We start from the raw sequence: 19384 nt of genomic DNA on the forward strand, positions 1-19384 counted from the left end.
AAATGCAGGGATTAATAGTATTCTAAGTCACAGAGACAGTTGACACCTTTTATTTCAATAAGAGAATGAAAGCAAGAAGGGAACCTACACTATTTCTAGCCACTTGTATTTATTGATTTGCCTTTGCTGCAGAAGGGTAGTAAGTGTTTTAGGGAAAAGATAAGCTATGGGGACAAAGCTGGGGAGATTGTGCACACAGAAGTAGCTGATATCTCCAGGCACTCAGGGCTCTTGGAAATGCCACGCATTGTGCATAATATGGGGCTGCTGGGCCTTGTTTCCCGGCATCGATGTTTGCTCTGTGTCTGGGGTCACTGTGGTATCCACGGTCGTTTCTCCCAAGGGTGTGGTTGTGTCAGCACCATAGGACTCGTAACCTTCAGCTAATCCAGGGGTCATCAGTGGGTCTGCAGCTGCTGGAGTAACCCTGGGGGATCCCTTGCTGTGCCCTGCAGGGCCCCTGGCCAGGTTGGGAATATCGCCCTTCGGGAGAGCAAGAAGCCCCCCAAGGGCACTAGGCACTACTACCTCTGGAAGGAGAGCTGGGTTTTCTGGGTTGGCCGGGTTGACCTCCGGCACTGGGGAGCTCTGCACAATTCCTTCACCCTTCTCTGGGCCTTTGGTTGCAGCAACTGGGGAGTCAAATTCCAGAGTAAAGTCCCCACCCATGCCTGGATGGGGAGGCATCCCTCCGAGGCTCGGCCTCATGCCTCCGAATCCTGGGAACATGGCTCCATAGGCCATGGGGCCTCCTCTGCCTCCCTGGAAAATACCATTTACCAAAGACACGGTTATCACATATTATTACTCAGCCATGCAGTTGTACCTGGTCAGATTCACTGAGAAACCACAAAGCACTGATAGGGAACAGGGAGTTGGCTGACAGCTTTGTGTAAGCACATTTCTCACTAAACTGGCTTTGAAATACAAGAGAGAATTCTGCACTTTCCTGGGAGGGGAAGCCCACATGCCTGGCCAAACGGGTAGGAAAGAGAGAAGCGGGCTGGAACCAAGCCTATAGGCAAAAGGCAGTTTGAATTTCATTTTAAGAAAAAAGAAGCAGCTGAAATGGACAATACCATCCTAAAACAAACAAAAACGGATCCATTCCTGAGTTTGTTGAGGGATGTCTTGAAGGATCTTGTCAATATCATTTCTCAATATCCCCCAAATGAATGAAGCCCCATGGAAGAGTTTCTGTTTTTTCTTTTCTTTTTTTAAAAAAATGTGTTAAAAAAAGAAGCTTGATTTCTCTGGAGGAACTGAAGTATTTTGTTCCTTTGGACAGTTAGAATTCTAGAACTGAACATGTTTTGTTTTGTTTTTCCTTTGCTGCCCTAAATTTCAAAATTAAAACCTTGGGCCATTCACAACAATTGTTCAGGGCTTTGTAACTTGCATATCTGTATTCTCATTTCCTCACACTTTTTATTTATTTAAAATTCTATCTTCAGTTTTTTTTGGTTACATTTATTGTGCATTCTTCATAAGCTACAGCAAAAGCTTTTGAATGTGAGGCAGAATATAAATAAATAAATTAAAATCATAAGATAATAATTATCGCTTACTTGAAATTTCACCCAGTTGTGCTGGTGTTATATAGATACAATACTCTCCTCTTACTTCCTCCTGGCTCCCCACTTTCTGTATCATCTGCTCCAGGGATGGCATTTTGAAGCCCTGGGCCGGGCTAAATGCCACCTCCTTTCCCTCCCCTATAGCTCTGATGGCCTTACCACAGGACTTTGACATTATCTGCCTTCCTGCTGATCTTTTCCATGGATTCGAATGTAAGCTCCTTGCGAACAGGACACTTACTTATTTTGCCTCTGTCGCATCTTTCTGTGCGTCTACCTCACAGAAGGCACTCAGGGTCAAGGTGCACATTTTCTTTCAGGGATAGCCTGTGGGTGTGTTTATTAATCTGATGAGGTCTGTAGTTGCTGATGGTTTGTTAATTAGTATGGTTTTGTTTTGCTTTGTGCGGCAACAGATGTGACATGAAATCTCCTAGAGGAAAAGTCAAATCGTGTGAGTCTATGGATCTCACATTTTAAAGTCATAATGTGTGTGGATAATGATAACAGAATAAGAATATACTTGAATTAAGTTATTAATGTACTTTCAATTTTATAGCAATCAAATTTCAAACTTGGTTTAATTTTCCTTTTTTCTTTTTGAGCCCTCAGTTTTGAGGTCTAAATGATTTGTGATGCTGTTGGATTTGTTTTGAGGAGTTAAATGGTCCAAGAAGGAGCAGGAACTTTGCATGTACCACGTGTATCTTTTATGGTTTGGGGCGTTTGCCGTTCAATGATGGCTTTTCAGGAGGGATTTCTCCTCTCCTCAGGGTCAAGAAATTGGGCAAAACCCTATGCTCAAGAATGGCCCCCTTCAGAAAACGTCTGTCTGGGAAATGTGACGAACCCTTTGCACGCTGCTTCAGGGTGAAGCGCCTGTGGGCTGCATTTACGGCCGGGCCTCCTGCAGCCCGGCATCTGTGACTGTTCTCCCCGGGCACTAGCTTAGGAAGAGCTGGAAGACACTACTCACCGCCATTTCTTCTGAGCTCATGATGCCCAGTCTGGTAGGGGCGTTCTGTTAAAAAAGAAACACTGCCTGTGTTATGGACCAACGGACTCCTATTGTAGCTACTCAAGAAAGTTAAAGGTCATTTAGTTTCTCCTTAAATCTTAAAGTTAGTGCTGTGTCCAGAGGCAGAGTAAAGTGGAGAGATGAGAGTAATTGAATAAATATAGCCAATTTGGATAATTCAGGTAGCAAATGTACTTTTTCTTTAATGCTGTGTGTGTGTGTGGCCAGAATTATCTAACTAGGAAGTGCGTCTCTGACGTTTCAGTTGCTAAATTAGGCATTCAGAGAACATGGAATCTATTGTGTGAGGGCTGAATTTTATAATTTTATCTCTCAAGGTAACATTTAATTAAAAATGATACTTTTTATAGAATATGGACTTACCAATTGATTTGCTCCATAAGACATGTAAAACATTCCTGGATAAAGCTAAATATAAATACAATAATCATCACAAAATGCATTTTCCAAGGGAAAAACTTATAAGTAAATGTGGTATTTAAAAAATACTTACTGGAGATGGTTTATTTTGTGGCAGCGGTCCCTGAGATATCAAACGGGCTATTGAGAATATCTTTAAGTGGTAGAAAACAGAAAAGTAATTCATTTTTGCTACAACAGACACCAACCTCCCATTCCAGCCATTTCTAAGACTTATATGAAACATTTTCAGATGTATTCATATGACAATGTGCTTAATATTTAAGAAAACAAAGGAACTCATTATATTTCATATTCATAATAAATGGGGCAATTTAAAATTTTTACTCTTCTTTCTTAAAGGATAGAGATATTTTCCCCAAGAAAGTCTTATTGAGATCTATACTTACTGATGGACCTTGTGGATCAGCAAAATCCATTCCTGGTAGCTGCAACACAGATAAATATTAACATTACTAAACTATCAAAATAGACAAAGGAAACCGAACACACTTTTATTTACAAATGTGATAAAACAATCTCAAGTAAGTTCCTGATTTTTACTTTCATTAGTCTCAGGGGCTGCAGACTGAGAGACTGCAGTTGCCTTTTACTGACTCTCAATTGCCCGGCAGGGGATGCAGCGTGTCTGTCATGGGCTTGCTCTGTCTTGCACAGTAGAAAGTAACGGGCGTTGGAATCGGAGCATTCCAGGTTGGCTGAATCCTGACCCTGCCACTTGATTTTTGTGGGATACTGGGAAAATGTTCTAACCTCTCGAAGTCTGTCTTACCTTTTTGAAAAGGATAGTAGTATCTATCTTTATAGCACTGTAGAAGGATGATATGGGGAAAGGTAAATGTCTGCAGATCCTAGTTACATGGCACCTTCCTTTTCTGTCCGTCACTCTTGTCTCTACATTATTGTGAGATACTTTTGTCTTCTTTACCACCAGGTAGAGAAACAAGAATGCAAAATACTCCTTGCACTGCCTAGGGCTCCACCACTCTCTCTGTCCTTCCAACAGTGAAAAGGGCCCCGATGATAGGAAGCCTGGACTTCTCTGGTCTTCCCTATTTTCTCTAAAAGCTTTCATTTTTGGCGACTAAGAAACCAAATTTTACAGACACAGGATCTTTTCAAAGCCATGCCCCACTCCTGGTGGCAAAGGACAGGAATAAATGTTTATGTTCTACTCCCAGATATGCCAACTGCTTAAAACATATTTGTATCTTCATGCATTATGTCCTGAAGCTCTGATTATTTAAATGTGTTCTGCAAATGGGTTTTCTTGCATGAAGTTAGTGGGTGACCCCTTTCTGACTTCGGAGGAATTACCTCGGCCTTTGGTGGCTTATCTGATGGTGCCACCTGCTGTTGAATGATTGGCCCCTCTTCCTGCTGCAGGGGTGGCTGTCCCTGGTAAACGGGAGGCTGAGGTCCTCCCTTCTGGATTGTGTCTTGGATGGCGGTGACAACGGTCGGATGGAGGAAAGGTTTCTGCCCGGGCTGGTGAGGCTGCAGGGATGGCTGCGATGGGAGAGGTGGGGGGTGCACAGGCAAAGAATATTCATACTGCAGAGAAATTTGAAAGGAGTGTCAGGAGGCGCTGGCTCACTGAACGGCGCCGTCTAGAATTTCTAAAGCACAAGAGCTTGGGGCGCTTCCACTCGGGAGAACCTGCCCTGGACGGTGGGAAGCGATGGGCTTCCTCGTAGAGCGAGTCGCTTCCTCCCCTTGGTCCTCACAGCCGCCTGGTGCATCTCTGTTTACCACTTTCTCACTGGACCACAGTGATTTATCAGCCTCTGTCCCCAGTCGACAGGAGGATACCGTCTTATTTATCCTTATAGCCCCAGGACTTAATTTAGGTCCTAAGAAGTGCCTGGCACATGATAGGCACTTAACGTAGTTTTTGAGTTAATGAAAGGAGAAAGAGTCATTAAATAAAATGCCAATCACATTTCTGCACTACAGAGTCCATTGTGGAAAAAATCAAGAGGAGGAACAGTCACCATTAACATTATTTACTGTCCCACTAAATGTGGTTTGGTGAGCAATGCTACCTGTTGTGGGAGGCCAACTGGACTTATAAGTTCCTGTTAAAACAACCATGTTTTCTTGATCTTTTACAAAATCACCTGTGGTAAATGGCTCTCTATTATTTTAAAATCGATTGCCAGCTCCTCACAGTGACATGGAGCTCACCACAACCGTTGTCCACCTCTGAACTCCGGTGGCTTTCGTCCCTCATCCCTCCTTCGTTACTTATACCTCACAACTTTGCACTTTGTAATATGTTCTCTTGTCTTATTTCCCAGTCAGATCTGAAATTCCATGAGCCTTGGAGCCATTCTTAAATATCTTCACTTGCATTCCCGAGCTACAATTTGGTTTATGTGTTAGGCACCTAACAAATAATGGTTACAGTTAATTGATGTGTTTATTGATTGCTGTAAGGCTCATGATGTTTCAACCAGCACTTTGGCATCATTTTGAATGTGCCTTTTAATAATTATTTGGGGAATCTTGATTAACGTGAGAACCGCCCAGGATTTAGCCTGTTTTTATTCTGAGGATAGTTTGTCTATTGTTATTGCTGAGATCTTTAACATAGGTTTTATATTTGGGAATCTGTATCTTCTTATTTGAAATAAATGTTAAATGGGTTGAAAATTTGGACCACCATTTTATTTTATTTATTTTATTTTATTATTTTATTTTATTTTATTATTTTATTTTATTTTATTATTTTATTATTTTATTTTATTTTATTTTATTTTTTTTTTATTTTGAGTTCCAGTGGGCTTTTATTGAGATAAATGAACTTAAGTCAAGATTTTTATCAATCATCTTTTCTGAACTTTATAAGCTCAGCAGAGACTCCGGTCCATATGTGCACATACAACTTAACACATCCTGACAAAAACAAAGCCCCACTGGAACATCTGCCAATGAACAGAAAGCCAGTTTCCCTTCCCCAATGTTCTCAAAGGTTCGAGTCCCCACTGCTCACTGCTCAATGCAGCCCATCCCTTGTGGCTAGGGACAATGAAATCATACCCCATTTTTATTGAACAAAAATTTTTCTTCAGGTTTTAGTTTTGTTTCAAAAAAGGAAACGGTGACTTTGTTTTCTGCAGGCACCCCCCTCCCCCACAACCACTGGCTAAAATACAGAAGTCTGTGGACCATTTTATTTTAAATATTCCAAAGTACTAAAAACAGTTATAAGTTTTGATGTATTTGGTATCTGGATAATTATTTGTTCATTACTCTGTGGGTAGTATATGACAACTTAGAGAATGTAAGTAGGGGAAGATTGTGAAGCTTGATGTTTCAAACACATTGATGCAACTCACTTACCTGTTGAGTCTCATGTTCCCTTGGTCTCAGCCATGGGAAGGAGGAATGTGGTGGGAGGAGACCATGCATCCACAAAGAATTAAATGATTTTCCAAAGCCAAATCTTGAATACTAAAGACATGGGGGGGGGGAAAAAAGAGAGAGAGGGACATACTTCTATTTCAATATTGACTTAAACTTGTTTTTCATTTTCTAAAAGAGCCACAGAAAGTGTAGAGATAGCAAAAGTAAGAGTGATATTTAATATGGATAGGGAAACGCTCTCTTCCAACAGGCTTACATTCCATTCTGAGCCAGACTGCAATATCCTCATACACTTGTCTGGGATTTAGCTTTTTAAGCACTCATATTTTGGGTTGTATAATAAAATTGATAATGCAAAAAAAAAAATTTTGTTTTACTAAAGAAAATTCAATACTGTTTTTATTTCCCCCCACTAGCCGATCCCAGAATCTTATTTTGTTTTAGGTTATCTCAGTTACTCATTTGTTTTTCCAATATTTAGGAAGAACATACATGTTCTTCACAAACATATTTTATAAGTGACAGTATCACTACTATCATCACTGTTAATACAGTACTTGCAATAAGAAATATTTGAAGACAAGGTTACCTGAGAAAGCATGTTTAATCCCTGCAAGGTGCCCAACTGTCTCATTGTCTGTAAAGAAAAAAAAGTGGGTTACTTTTTAACATATATGTTCCTTTCCTGTACGACACAACTGATTTCTCAACATATATTATTGGCACAAAGTTTGGAGAGGTTCAATTTTAATAAACTAGAAGTAGACATGAACTATCACTGAAAAGTGGAAATGTTGAATGTGGTTCTGCCATTGTTGTAATTATTGATATTAAAGTAGTGAGCTTGCTTTTTATTATCAATTAAGAGAGAAAAAGCATCATTTAAATGAGGTCACATTGAAACATGGGAAAATAGTTCATTCAACTGAAAGATAAGTGGAAATTTGAGGACATTGCTTCTTTGACTCCTCCCCCCCTTTACCTTCCTTTGCCTTTTAAAATTCAACCTGAAGAGGAATTTGAAAAAACAAATAAACAGGCAAACAAATAAACAAAAAAATAAGACATCCTCCATTTCCTTCCCAAACAAAAAAATCCTCAAAATAAAATATATAAAAGACATTGGGAAAAAGGGTATCTGGATAGATTGTAAAAAATACTGGCAATTCAACAGAATGTCAGTTTCAATGTAATGGAAAGAGGTTTTGAGTGCTTTGAATTGAGTTTAAGCTAGAAAGTGAGAGAAAAATAACTCAGTGAAATTAGCTGGCATGTGAAATAGGCATCTAGTCAATATAGGTACTAAGTGCCCTTAGATTATTATAATATGAATAAATTTTGCAAGGTCATGATAAATTTATAATTTCATAAATATTCTTCTATTTGTAACTGTCAATATATTCTGTTAATAAGGTCAAATGGTTCTATTTTGCTGGGACTTTCTCAAGAGAGTATATGTTGGTTATGAGAAGTACAATGAGAGTACCTACCACAGGTTACAGACTCTTATTTTGTTAGTGTTATTTACAGGAGTTCTTACAAATAACTGAATTTTGTAAGGTAAATTTTCTTTATGGGAACTTTATAATATAAGATACTATAAGGAGAAAGAACTAAATATAAACCATTTGTGACTCAGAACAATGTGTTTGATTAATATAGTAATTATGTTAACATATATATAGTAGGTAGTAGATAATAGTATGGCTTTGATTCACATACAGATGACATTCTAAAGACTAAAACACCCGAGAATTTAAAACTGGAGTAAAATTATACAATGAGGCTCTCACAGATGTCATGAGCTTATCTAGAGCTGCATGGGACCCCTGACTTCTGACTGGGAAAACCAGAAACAGCCCATCCCGTTTCTCCCCTGTCAGGAACGTGCGAACGTAGACATTAAGTGCCAGTGCTCTGCCAGTACAAACCTCCAGGCTCAAACTAGCCATGCCCGGCGTCCCAGGTTGCTGAGGAAACACCTAAATGAAAATAAGAATAATTTGAGTTCTCTTTGGTGAGACACTTCCTTACTCACTGGACATAGAAAGTACAGCTGAGAGGCCACCATGTGGTTTATCACCCGAACGACTTGACCTGCAGATTGTTCAGAGTGCGAGGGGCCTGTGAGAACAGAGCCTTCTTGCCTCCCATTGGCCTGTACACAAATAAGGCATCTTGGGCAGATTCAACTACAGTACAAAGTATACTTTGCTTTCCACCTGCTCCAAGTCATGAATTAAAGAACAATATTTGTATGAATGAAATAGGCAGGTGAAAGGAGAACACCTGATTTGGCAGGCAGTCAGTTGATGGTCCTGAGCAATTGTCTGGCTCCTCACAGTGGATCTGACTGTCACAGGTGTGGAGCAGTATAGGTTCCAATAGTGTCAGGGTATCAGACTGATGATGGAGGCTGACCTCAATGTCAATATCAGACAAAGGTAAACTAGAATGGCAGCTTCAACTTTTCTTTCACTTAAAATTCATGTTGAACAATAGAATAGAAACTTTTTATTTGTAGAATTGAGGTTTTCATCCTTGTAATCAGTTTTCATCCCCTTGCTCCAAAATGTTTAACTTTAAGAAACCCAAATAGCTAACCTTCTTTATCAAGGAAATGAAATATTTTAAAGTTCATTTGAGGCTGACTATGAGCTCCCTAGACAGGAGACGATGTCATATTTACCTTCATGTCTCCCATGTCCAGCACATTGCTGGGTGCTTGGCAGGTGCTTAGTCAATCTTTGCCAAAAGCAGCTAGCAGCTGAATAATGTCCTCTTGAAAACTGAATCACATGCTATGGCTGGAGTAGTTCAGTGTTCAAAAGAATTATATTGTTATGATATCATCTCAATATATGATAGAGTGGACCAGGTGTGTGACTGTAGACACAATTAGCACCATCGCCATGGCATGTTTTGATTTAAGCAACTTAGCTCTCCATCACACAATACTTCCCTATAAGGCAAATTTGTTGATTAATTACTAGCTTCAAATGGAATTACTAGCTCAGTTTTGTAGCCATAGTAATTTGGCTAATATTGTTCTTTTAAAAATGAAGAGAATGTACTTCACTTTTTTTGGGAAAATTTCTCTTTCCATTTCAATTTCATAATAGTAGCAAGTAGTTGATAAGAAAATTGTGCCATGGCATTGTGGAGACAACGTAAATCTCTTATCTTTGAATGAATGGAAGAAGACTTAGAAATTGTCTTTGGAATATTTTAAATATCTTTTTGAACAGAGAAAAATGTATGTTTGACTTATTGCTTTTGAACTGTAAGGTTCATGTCTGGGCAGCTATGACTTTTGGCTCAGTAGGAATTAGACCATTGGGTTAATTCAAGTGAGTCTGTGCATGGACTCTCAGCCCCTGGCCTTCAGCGTGGTGTGATGTCCAACAATATCTCTGCTAGGAGACACTCTAGAAAACTCCGACTTACCGGCACCGCAGAGCTCATTTCCAGGAGGCACAAGATCAGTATCAGGTTCTTCATCTTGAAAAGTGGGATCTGGAACAGAGTTAGGTTGGAGAATGAAATCAGATGAATTTTAATTCCAGAATGGTTAAAGATAGTATTTCAAATGAGCTGAGTCTCTGATCTTCCAAAACAACCAGGTTCAAAACAAAAACAGAAGCAAAAACAAAAACTAAACCTCACTGAACAACTGAGTTGTATTTACTACTTTTTGGAAAAAAATTGACAAGCAATTAGAAAATGTCCAAGGACTTTTTTTTTTTGCAGAGCTACAACCTAAATGAACATGTAGGAAAAACCTCCCTACTATTTTTTAACTGCTGTGCTTCATTTTGTAAAATAAAATATGAACTTGAAAATCTATTCTACTATGTGAAATTTTGGTCTACTAAGAATCATTCACAAGAGGTTATATACTTCATTTCCTTCCAGAGTAAATTTTAAAATGCATTGAAAATGTAATACAGACAATAATAATTTCATAACAAACTTTATTTACAGATTTATAGAGTATATCATTCTATGTTTAGGTTGTCCATATAACTCAAACTTATGTTTTTAAAATAAGAATGAGCTTAATACTTAAATTTCTTATAATGTTAGCAGAAAATATTTCTTAAAATTGAGTTTTTCTAAAATAAATCATCTTTTTAAAATTATTTTGTAAGTTGAAAAGGCTCTTTACCCTTACATGAACGAAAGCCTGTCTAGCCAAGAGATTGGCTGATCTTCTAATACTTTTATAAATTAGGCACGGTCACTAATAATGACAAATAGTAAAAAAAAAAGCTCATAGATAAGTCTTATTTTTTCTTTAACTGGAAGGGTCTTAGGCATATTTTCTCTGCAATTTGCTAATGGTTTACAATAAGCTATTATTCAGTTTCTGGTGACAAATGAAGATAAACTCTCTTTACAAAAGCTGCCTGCAGATAGGAAAAAAGAACTTACAGGAATCACATGGAAATCATAAAATCACATTTTACCTTCAATGCTGGCCTGCACTGTGCTCTCAGGGCCTGGTGATGCCAACCAAGATAGTTCTAAGAAAAGAAGATTAATTTTTTTCTGGACTGTGCTTGCCTGGAACTCGCTCTGTATCTCTCATCAGGGTAGACCTGAAATCTTTATTTAAAGTGCCAATCCACCAATCAAAGCGAAGCAAAACGGGGGAGAAAACACACACTAAACTCTGCTCCTGCAATTAGCCCACACCTTTTACTGCATGCAAGGACATTGGCCCGGTAGAGGCTCATTATTTTTAATTGTAACTCAAACCCTGTATTTATTCAGAGAACTTGATTGCAGGGAAGACAGCGAAGGAATAATGGGCATAAACTCTGAAGACAATCGTTTTGGTGAGCTGGGGGGAAATACATGTAAAATAGGTTCAGAATAAACCATTATCTGTTTTGTGCAGGTTTTTATCTGCAGATAAACCTAGTGACCTAGTGCCAACACTCTCACGATTTCCACCCTCATGTTTGTTGTGGTAAAAGTAACTTCCCCCTCCTTCCCTCAACAAACGCACAGTCTAGAAGGAAACACTAAAATAACTTTCTGGGCTTGAAAGAGAGCGTGGGAATATTAGGTAACTCATGCTATGATTCCCCCAGACTTTCCTAGGGATTGCACTAGAGACGCGGACTTCGTGGGGAACTGCGGCTGGGCCCCCTGGAGGAGCCGCGCGGGTAACCCCCGCGCATGTTCTCTGGGGGGAGGGGCACAAATCGGAACATGGCCACGGCTCAGTCGGGTCAGTGGGCCACTCCCAGCCCCCTTTCGGACAGACCCATTTTCAGGATTGTGCTGCTGAAAAGGCTGACACGGACGCGCGGGGCTTCCTCCGGGAGCAGGGAAGAGTGTCTCGGGTGGGGCTCGAACTTCAGCCGCTTTTGTTATTTCTCCGGCTCCCCTTGCCTTCCCAAAGGCGTGCTTTCAGACTGGGAGGGGCAAGCGTGTCGACTGCTTTCCTGAAAGGGGCGAGTCAGCACCCCCTGGGGAGCGGGGACCCCGCCGATTACAGGGCGCGGGGAGCCGGCGTGGACAGGCGGCCCCCCGCGGGGCGGGCCTGCGGCCGGGAGTGCGGGCCGGGGAGCTGCTCCCGCGAGGCGGCTGCCGTCGGCGAGGGAGCTGTTTTTAGGCCGCAAGAAACAGGGGGCGCGAGTCCGCTTTGTAAAGGGCGACGTGTTCCTAAGGTGAGCAGTACCGTTTTCGGCTTCTCCCGCGTCCCTCTTTGCTCCAGCCCCCTTCCCGGAGCCCTGCCTTCCCCCGCCACGGAGGGCGCTCGTGAGCACACTGGGCTGCCCTGCGGGCTCAGCGAGGCGACAGGCCGGCGGATTCTCAGTAATGAGGTGGCTGTCGCCTCCTGCGGGAGAAACGCCGTGAAGCGTGGGACCACAGCGATACTGTGCGTGTGTGTGTGTGTGTGTGAGTGCGTGTGTGTGTGTGAGTGCGTGTGAGTGTGCGTGTGTGTGTGCGTGTGTGTGCGTGTGTGAGTGTGCGTGTGTGCGCGTGTGAGTGCGTGTGAGTGCGTGTGTGAGCGTATGTGTGAGTGCGCTCATGTGTGAGTGTGCGTGTGTGTGTGCGTGTGTGTGCGTGTGTGAGTGTGCGTGTGTGTGCGTGTGCGTGTGTGAGTGTGCGTGTGTGTGTGAGTGTGCGTGTGTGTGCGTGTGTGAGTGTGCGTGCGCGTGTGCGTATGTGAGTGTGTGTGCGTGTGAGTGTGCGTGTGAGTGTGTGCGTGTGTGAGTGAGTGTGTGAGTGCGCTCATGTGTGAGTGTGCGTGTGTGTGTGCGTGTGTGTGCGTGTGTGTGTGCGTGTGTGTGTGAGTGTGCGTGTGTGTGCGTGTGTGAGTGTGCGTGCGTGTGTGCGTATGTGAGTGTGTGTGCGTGTGAGTGTGCGTGTGAGTGTGTGCGTGTGTGAGTGAGTGTGTGAGTGCGCTCATGTATGTGTGTGTGCGTGTGTGTGCGTGTGCGCATGTGCGTGTGTGTGAGTGCGTGTGAGCGAGATGGGAGGAGGAGGAGCACCGGCAGTCGGTCCCCAGCTCCCAGGAGGGTGGAGGGGGCCTGGCGGGAGGCATTTCCTCTGCCCGGAAGTTGGTCCTGAATCCACGGGGCTAAGCCGCCCGGCGGCTGCCAGGCAGGCGTGGAGTGTGTGTACGACTCCTGTGGCTGCGAGCATGACCATGACATCCTGATAGTGATGTTTCCGCGAACTCACACCAAATTTATCACCTTTAAAATACTTTTTTATCCTCACCTGAGGATATGTTGATTGATTTGAGAGAGAGAGAGAGAGAGAGAGAGAGGGAGGAACTTCGATGTGGGAGAGAAGCACCGACCGGCTGCCTCCTGCGCGTGCCGGCCGGGGATGGGCCCTGCAGCCTCCTGGCGTGTGGGATGAGGCTCCTGCAACTGAGCCCCCGCCAGGGCCACGCTTATCATCTTAAAATGTTGGCTTCAGCATATCGCTGCCGACTCCAGAACATTTTAAGGATCCCCAAGGCTCTAATGTAATACTCACCCCTTGTAACTAGACGGTCAAACTAACATTTCAGTTCACCTTTCCAATCCTATCTCCCGCTTAATGTGAGACACGGCGCATCCATACAGTAAAGATGTTGTTGCAATCAATTGAAGTTGGTTTCATTTTGCATCAAGTCAACAGCATTTTTTATCTTGGGCTTATGTTACTAGGAAAGTTAGTAAATATATTCCCATGACATTCTATGAAAAATATTTTAATTACAAAAAATTGGAAATTAGTATGAGTATATGAGTGTATTTCTGATAGTAATTATAGGTGTTTAGGGGGTTACTGTAGCTGATGGAAACTATATTACATTGATCAAGACTGTACCTATATAAAGAACAACTAGAACACCAATCAAAAAAATAAATGCTGTGTCCAAAGTACAGCAAAAAAGGAAAAACTCAGAATTTCTAACAGAAGACCTGAGACACATGAGGGAACACATGCCACAGAAAAAGTTATGAAGAAAAACCTAGAGAAAGAAGATGCCGTGGAAGATATTAGTGTAGTAGCTGAGAGCACAGCTGTGTCAATCCCCTCAAGTGACATTGAGTGAGCTACTCAACTCAAATATATATAGTATTTACATATAGTAATTTTATCTGTGAAATGTGGTCTGCCGTAGGAAAGCATTGATTTAATTTAAATATAATAAATATAAAGTGCTCAGTATACTATCTCAGTCAGGGATGATTAAAACATTAAAAAAATTTTTTCCAATTACAGTTGACATACAATATTATATTGCTTTCAGGTGTACAACATAGCAGTTAAACATTTATATACCTTCTGGAGTGGTCACCCCCATAAATCTAGTCCCCACTAGTTGTGATGACTTTGTGCCTCTCCCCCAGCATGGAGAAACAGTTTGGGAGACAGGGGCATGTTTTTGGTTGTCACAGTTTACCAGTGGGGGGAGGGGGAAGGGGAGGGGGAGAAGGGATTTGTTATTGGTGTCTCGTGAGTAGAGGCCAGAGATGCTGCTAAACACCCTGTGATGCACAGAATAGCGCCCCCCACACCCCCCAAAGAAAAAAGCATCCAGCCCCAAATGTCAATAGTGGTGAGGCTGGGAAAGTTTGCTATAGAAGACTATTATAAAACCTTTGAGACTGGAGAAACCCTATTAGGACAATAGATTCATGCTGCTCCTTAAAGGAAAAATGAGATTTGACAAGAGACTTAATCAATGGCTAGTGACTGAGTGAGTTGATAAATCCTTGGTGTTCCAGGGGAAGAATCTGAGGGTGTCGTGCATTGAGCCTTAGGGCAAGGGAACAAGGGCAGGGTATGGCCGTGCCCCAGGGAGGCTAATTTCTTTTTTTAAAATTCTCACCTTAGGATGTTTTTTCCATTGCTTTTCAGAGAGAGTGGAAGGGAGGGAGAGAGCGAAACATCGATGTGAGAGACACATCGATTGGCTGCCTCACACACGTGCCCCGACCAGGGCTGAGGACTGAGCCTGAAACGCAGGCACATGCCCTTGGCCAGAATCGAACCTGGGTCGCTTCAGTCCGGGGCCGACGCTCTAACCACTGAGCACACCGGCCAGGGCAGGAAGGCCAATTTTAAGGCTGATTTAGGAGATGTAATCCAGTACTTTATTAGTGTTCTAATTTACATTCCTTTGTACATTGTTAAGGTTAGATACTTTCTTCACATATTTATTTACTAACTGTATTTCCTCTTTTGTAAGTTTTTCATGTTTTTGTTTATTAGCCACAGGGAAATGAATATTCTTATTAATTTGTGTATGTGTTCTATATATCATTAAATGTATATTATAAAACATTTTATATAACATACAAATTAATCTATGGTCATGTTTGATGTAATTTTGGACAGACATTAAAAAGGTTTCTGTTAAAAAAAAGATATATGTTAAAACGCGTTCCATATAAAGGCTTTCTATTTCACGGTAATTTCTTACAGAGAATACTTCACGTACATCTATGGGAGTCCGGTTGAGCTTATTTTCCACACCTGGTGCTTTTTTTTGTATGGTGGGTTCCAAAGACACATACCTGAAAATTCTGACAGTATACAAATTTGGCCTCAATCCTTTACAAACAAAGGAGTTTGTGGCAAAAATATGTGTAATGGATACAAAAACACTCACTTGCTTTGTATGTTAAAATGGTGACTCATTTGTTTTTTTTCAGGATTATCACCATCTGCCAGTTGATACTCAAATAAGCGCCTTCAGAAGGACTTTTGGAGGAATGAGTTGACCACAAGACAATACAGAATGGCTTCAGCTCTTCGCACATTGACCTTACTCTCCGACGTCGGAGTCAGTTTTACAGCAGCAGTGGTACTTGGTTTTTGCCTTGCCCTGGAGAAGCCTCTGGTGTAGGTAATTGGGAAGCAAGTCAGGAGACATGTCTTGTGCTAGTCACTTACCCGCTGAGTTTGTTAAAGAACATTTATTAAAGGCTTGCTGGGAACAGACCATCATATTATATTTAATGATATAAAGGCTTCTTTTCCTGAAAAAACATGAGTCTAGTTGAAGAAACCATGTATGACATGGATACATGAACTGACATGAGCTTTATTATGGATTATCTTATGAAAAGATAGGGTACAAATTGCTTCATTGCTAAAAATGTGGGCTCTGGGTTCAGACTAGTCAGGCTAGGATAGAGATTCATGGTTCTTTAGCTGTGTGTCTTGGACAAGTTACATCACCATTCTGTGCCTCAGCTTCTTCATCTGTAAAAAGCACAAAGGACTCGACATAGGACAAAATGAAGGCCCTTAGAACAGTGCTTGGTACATTGTAAGCATGCAATTAATAAATATTAAAGGGATGTCAAATCAGGAGGTTATGAGAATGGGCTAGACTTAATCATAGAAGCATTCTTGCAGAAAAGGAGTTTTAAATCTAGGATTGTAGCAAATGAATATAGACTGACAGTTATAAGAAGAAAGACACTTCATATTGAAGGAATAACCTATACAAAGAAAAGAGCTGATTACACGATACTAAAGAATTTAGCAAAAAATGTATCCAATTAGTAGCCTGTGATATAATCATGATGCCAAACACAGTGAATTTAGCTAACTTATATGCAAAAAAAGAAGAGAAACTGAGTTGCCTCACTGTTTTCCCTAAAAGTTACTACTGTTTCCATCTTCCAAAAGGAAAGACCAAGGTTTCCAATTTTAGAAACACTTATAGTCACCTGAAATAATAGCTAAGCCCAAGAACTAAGATAAACAAACAAAACAAAACAAAACCAAAAACAAAAAAACAGAGAGCCTGGAAACACTTGATATGGAATCTACTTTTCACTGTCTTATAATAGGAATGGGAGTTTGTAATGGTCACTGTGCCATTAAAACCAGCTTAGATTCTATTTTTTATCATTAAGTCAAGGAAACAGGTAAAATTATAGATGTTTTGGCTTTAAAATAATGAAACGTGTTGGAATTCCTAACCCTTATCAATTTCTAGGCCAAGCACACGCAGTGTTCTTGTAGATATACAGAGCTCTGGTGCTGGATTGCAATCTCCTTTCCTTTCCTAAGGGCTGGTTTAACAAGCCAGAAGAAAGTGTCGAGGCTCTTTTTACTCCCCTTTCTTTTAATTTTGGAACCTGGAACAAGCTCCATCAAGGAATTTCCTGTTTTCTTTTTCTCTGAGGCTCTTCTTGACGCATTCCAAAAGCCTACAGATGCTCCCAAAGCTCACACTAAGCTTTGTGTGTGAGCTCCTGAAATCAAATGCCTCCAAATCTTTCAGTTTTAGGTCAGTAACTATAGACCACAAGAGCCACAAAAATTTCTAATCCTAGAGACCTCTAACTTCAAAGCCTCTTTCTGCAGCTCTGCCCCTGCTGTGAGAGACCACTCCCCGGTCCTGCGATGTCTGCCCCTGGACAGGAGGGACAGGAGGGACCGGAGGAGAGGGGCTCCCGTGGCAGCACTTGCCTTGGGCTGGGCTGTGGCCCCCAGTCCTCTGAATTGCTAGTCAGGTTGTCCACACTGCTCTGAATTTGTGATGCGGACCTTCATCCCATTTTCACATTTTCTTTTCTACTTTGTAGAACTCCTTTCTAAGTTATTTGGGGTGAGTGGAGTAGGAAATGGGTCAACTTTAAACTTCATTTACCTGCAAATTCACTTGTGTGGAAGAGCACATTCTCTGATAAGCCCACTGAATGGAGTATTGTTGGTCATGTAGTGTAATATATGCAATATAATGTATATGAAGACTGGTTTCACATGATGACTTCTTTAGGGTTTATTTTATTCCTGAGAAGTAAACTTCAACTCTTTGTAGACGGATGTGGATTACAGTAATGATTGTCCAGTAAGAAATTCTACTGTGACCGAAACACTGCATTTCACAGGGTATAGGAAGTGTTGGGTTAAACATCATTAAATGTTTTTTAAAATTGACTGACCATGAGAGTCTTGGGAATGGAGTTTGGAGGATTTTACTGGATTTCAGACAGAGAAACGTAATATTTCGTTGATGTGGTAAAATTGTAGGACTCTAAACTAATTAACCTGCAAATTAAGAACAGCTTCTCCCAAAAAGCAGCCAGGTTTCTTATTCAGGCCGGATGAAGAACCTGTCTTAGCATGTCTGGCGGAAACGCAGACAGAAGTGCAGAGAGGAACAAAACTGCAGCAAAAATAACCGAGGAAGTGCGTGTGATCGAGCCCGCGTTTGCTCTTGAAAGCAGCAGAAGGGATCTGCCTCTGGCTGGTTGCGCGGTGCTCTCCAGGACTAAATGAAATGTGGCACGGAATAGGGGGGAGGCGGAGGCTGCGACTGGCTTCCACTTTTACTCTGTGCCTGGCACTTTCCCTATATCGTTACATTTATCCCCCCAAGGACCCCAGTGGCAGCTGTTATTATCACCCCTGTGGCTGAGACATGGAAACGAGCGTCAGGGAGCTTTCGGAACTTGCTCAGGGCCTCACAGGTAAATGAATCGTGGAACTGAGTTTCTCATCCAGTCTGGGTCCAGAGCCCAGCAGCGCTGGGGGAGGACTCGCAGTTACATAGTGGGGCTGTTCTTCCCCAACTGTTCTGGGGGGCATATGGAGATGCCCCCTGAAAAAGGCCATGTGGCTGAATGGAAACATTGCATTCTGTATCCTCGAGTGCGGTGTCGGTTCCAGGAAACCCCACAGTAAAGACGCTTTAGAAACTTCCCCCAGTATACCCCACATTTGATCTTCTTATATGGTTTGTTCCGTAGAACATACCTTAGGAAATGCCACTGAAGGGTTAGTCTGTCACAGCCCAGAATGTGAGCCCTGAGGACCAGGGCTGTCGTTTACTTTCTGTATCTCCAGTGCCTGGCACTTGTTTACATTTATAAGGCACAGTATTTGTTAAATAAGTGACTCAGCAAGTAAATGAACTCATCTGGCCACTCCAGACGGGTCTACCTGAGAGGAAGTGCAGCACAGGCCCCTGCTTTCTCAGGGCGACAGGCGGAAGGCCCTTCACTTTCCGTATCCTAAGGGCACGCACGTCATCTCTCCTTAATCTTCTGAGATATGTGTGAAATTGAATTGATTCCCACATCGTGTCGGGGGCAAATGGAATGGAAGCAAGACGGTACATTTATTCAATATGTGTTAAATGGTCGATGGTGGAGAGGCGCTTTTTCTACGTTATTTCATGTAATCTTCATATCAGCCTTATAAAGTAAGCCTTATTGTCCCCATCTTTAGAGATAATAACACAGGTTCCAAGAAGGTAAGGAACTTGCCAAAGATATATATCTGATAAGCATGTCAGAATTTGAATTCAGGTCAATTTTGACTCCCAAATCCATACCTGCTGTTCACCTTACATCACACTGTCCCTAAGTAGGAAACTGGATTTGAATAGATGATATTAACACAGCATTATTTACTTTGAGACTTAGATGTGCTTTGAATATGTTGTATATGAATTCTTAATATTAACTCACAAGATTAATTCACAGTGGCTATT

The 19384-nt window shown here is 41.7% G+C and overlaps 1 protein-coding gene across 1 annotated transcript; it reads right to left on the reverse strand.

The window, feature by feature from the left end:
- Nucleotides 1–222: 222 nt before the first annotated feature.
- On the reverse strand, nucleotides 223–10967 carry AMBN (ameloblastin). The gene is made up of 11 exons (XM_016207078.2): nucleotides 10875–10967; nucleotides 9853–9921; nucleotides 8337–8387; nucleotides 6995–7042; nucleotides 6382–6492; nucleotides 4354–4590; nucleotides 3426–3464; nucleotides 3110–3169; nucleotides 2980–3024; nucleotides 2554–2598; nucleotides 223–762 (listed from the first exon to the last, which is right to left on the reverse strand). The coding sequence occupies exons 2-11, from the start codon at nucleotides 9904–9906 to the stop codon at nucleotides 223–225; spliced, it is 1230 nt and encodes a 409-aa protein (XP_016062564.2). The 5' UTR covers nucleotides 9907–9921; nucleotides 10875–10967.
- Nucleotides 10968–19384: the final 8417 nt, after the last annotated feature.

The sequence above is a fragment of the Miniopterus natalensis genome, chromosome 1 (assembly GCF_054644295.1).
Source record: "Miniopterus natalensis isolate mMinNat1 chromosome 1, mMinNat1.hap1, whole genome shotgun sequence".
Classification (NCBI taxonomy): Eukaryota; Metazoa; Chordata; class Mammalia; order Chiroptera; family Miniopteridae; genus Miniopterus; species Miniopterus natalensis.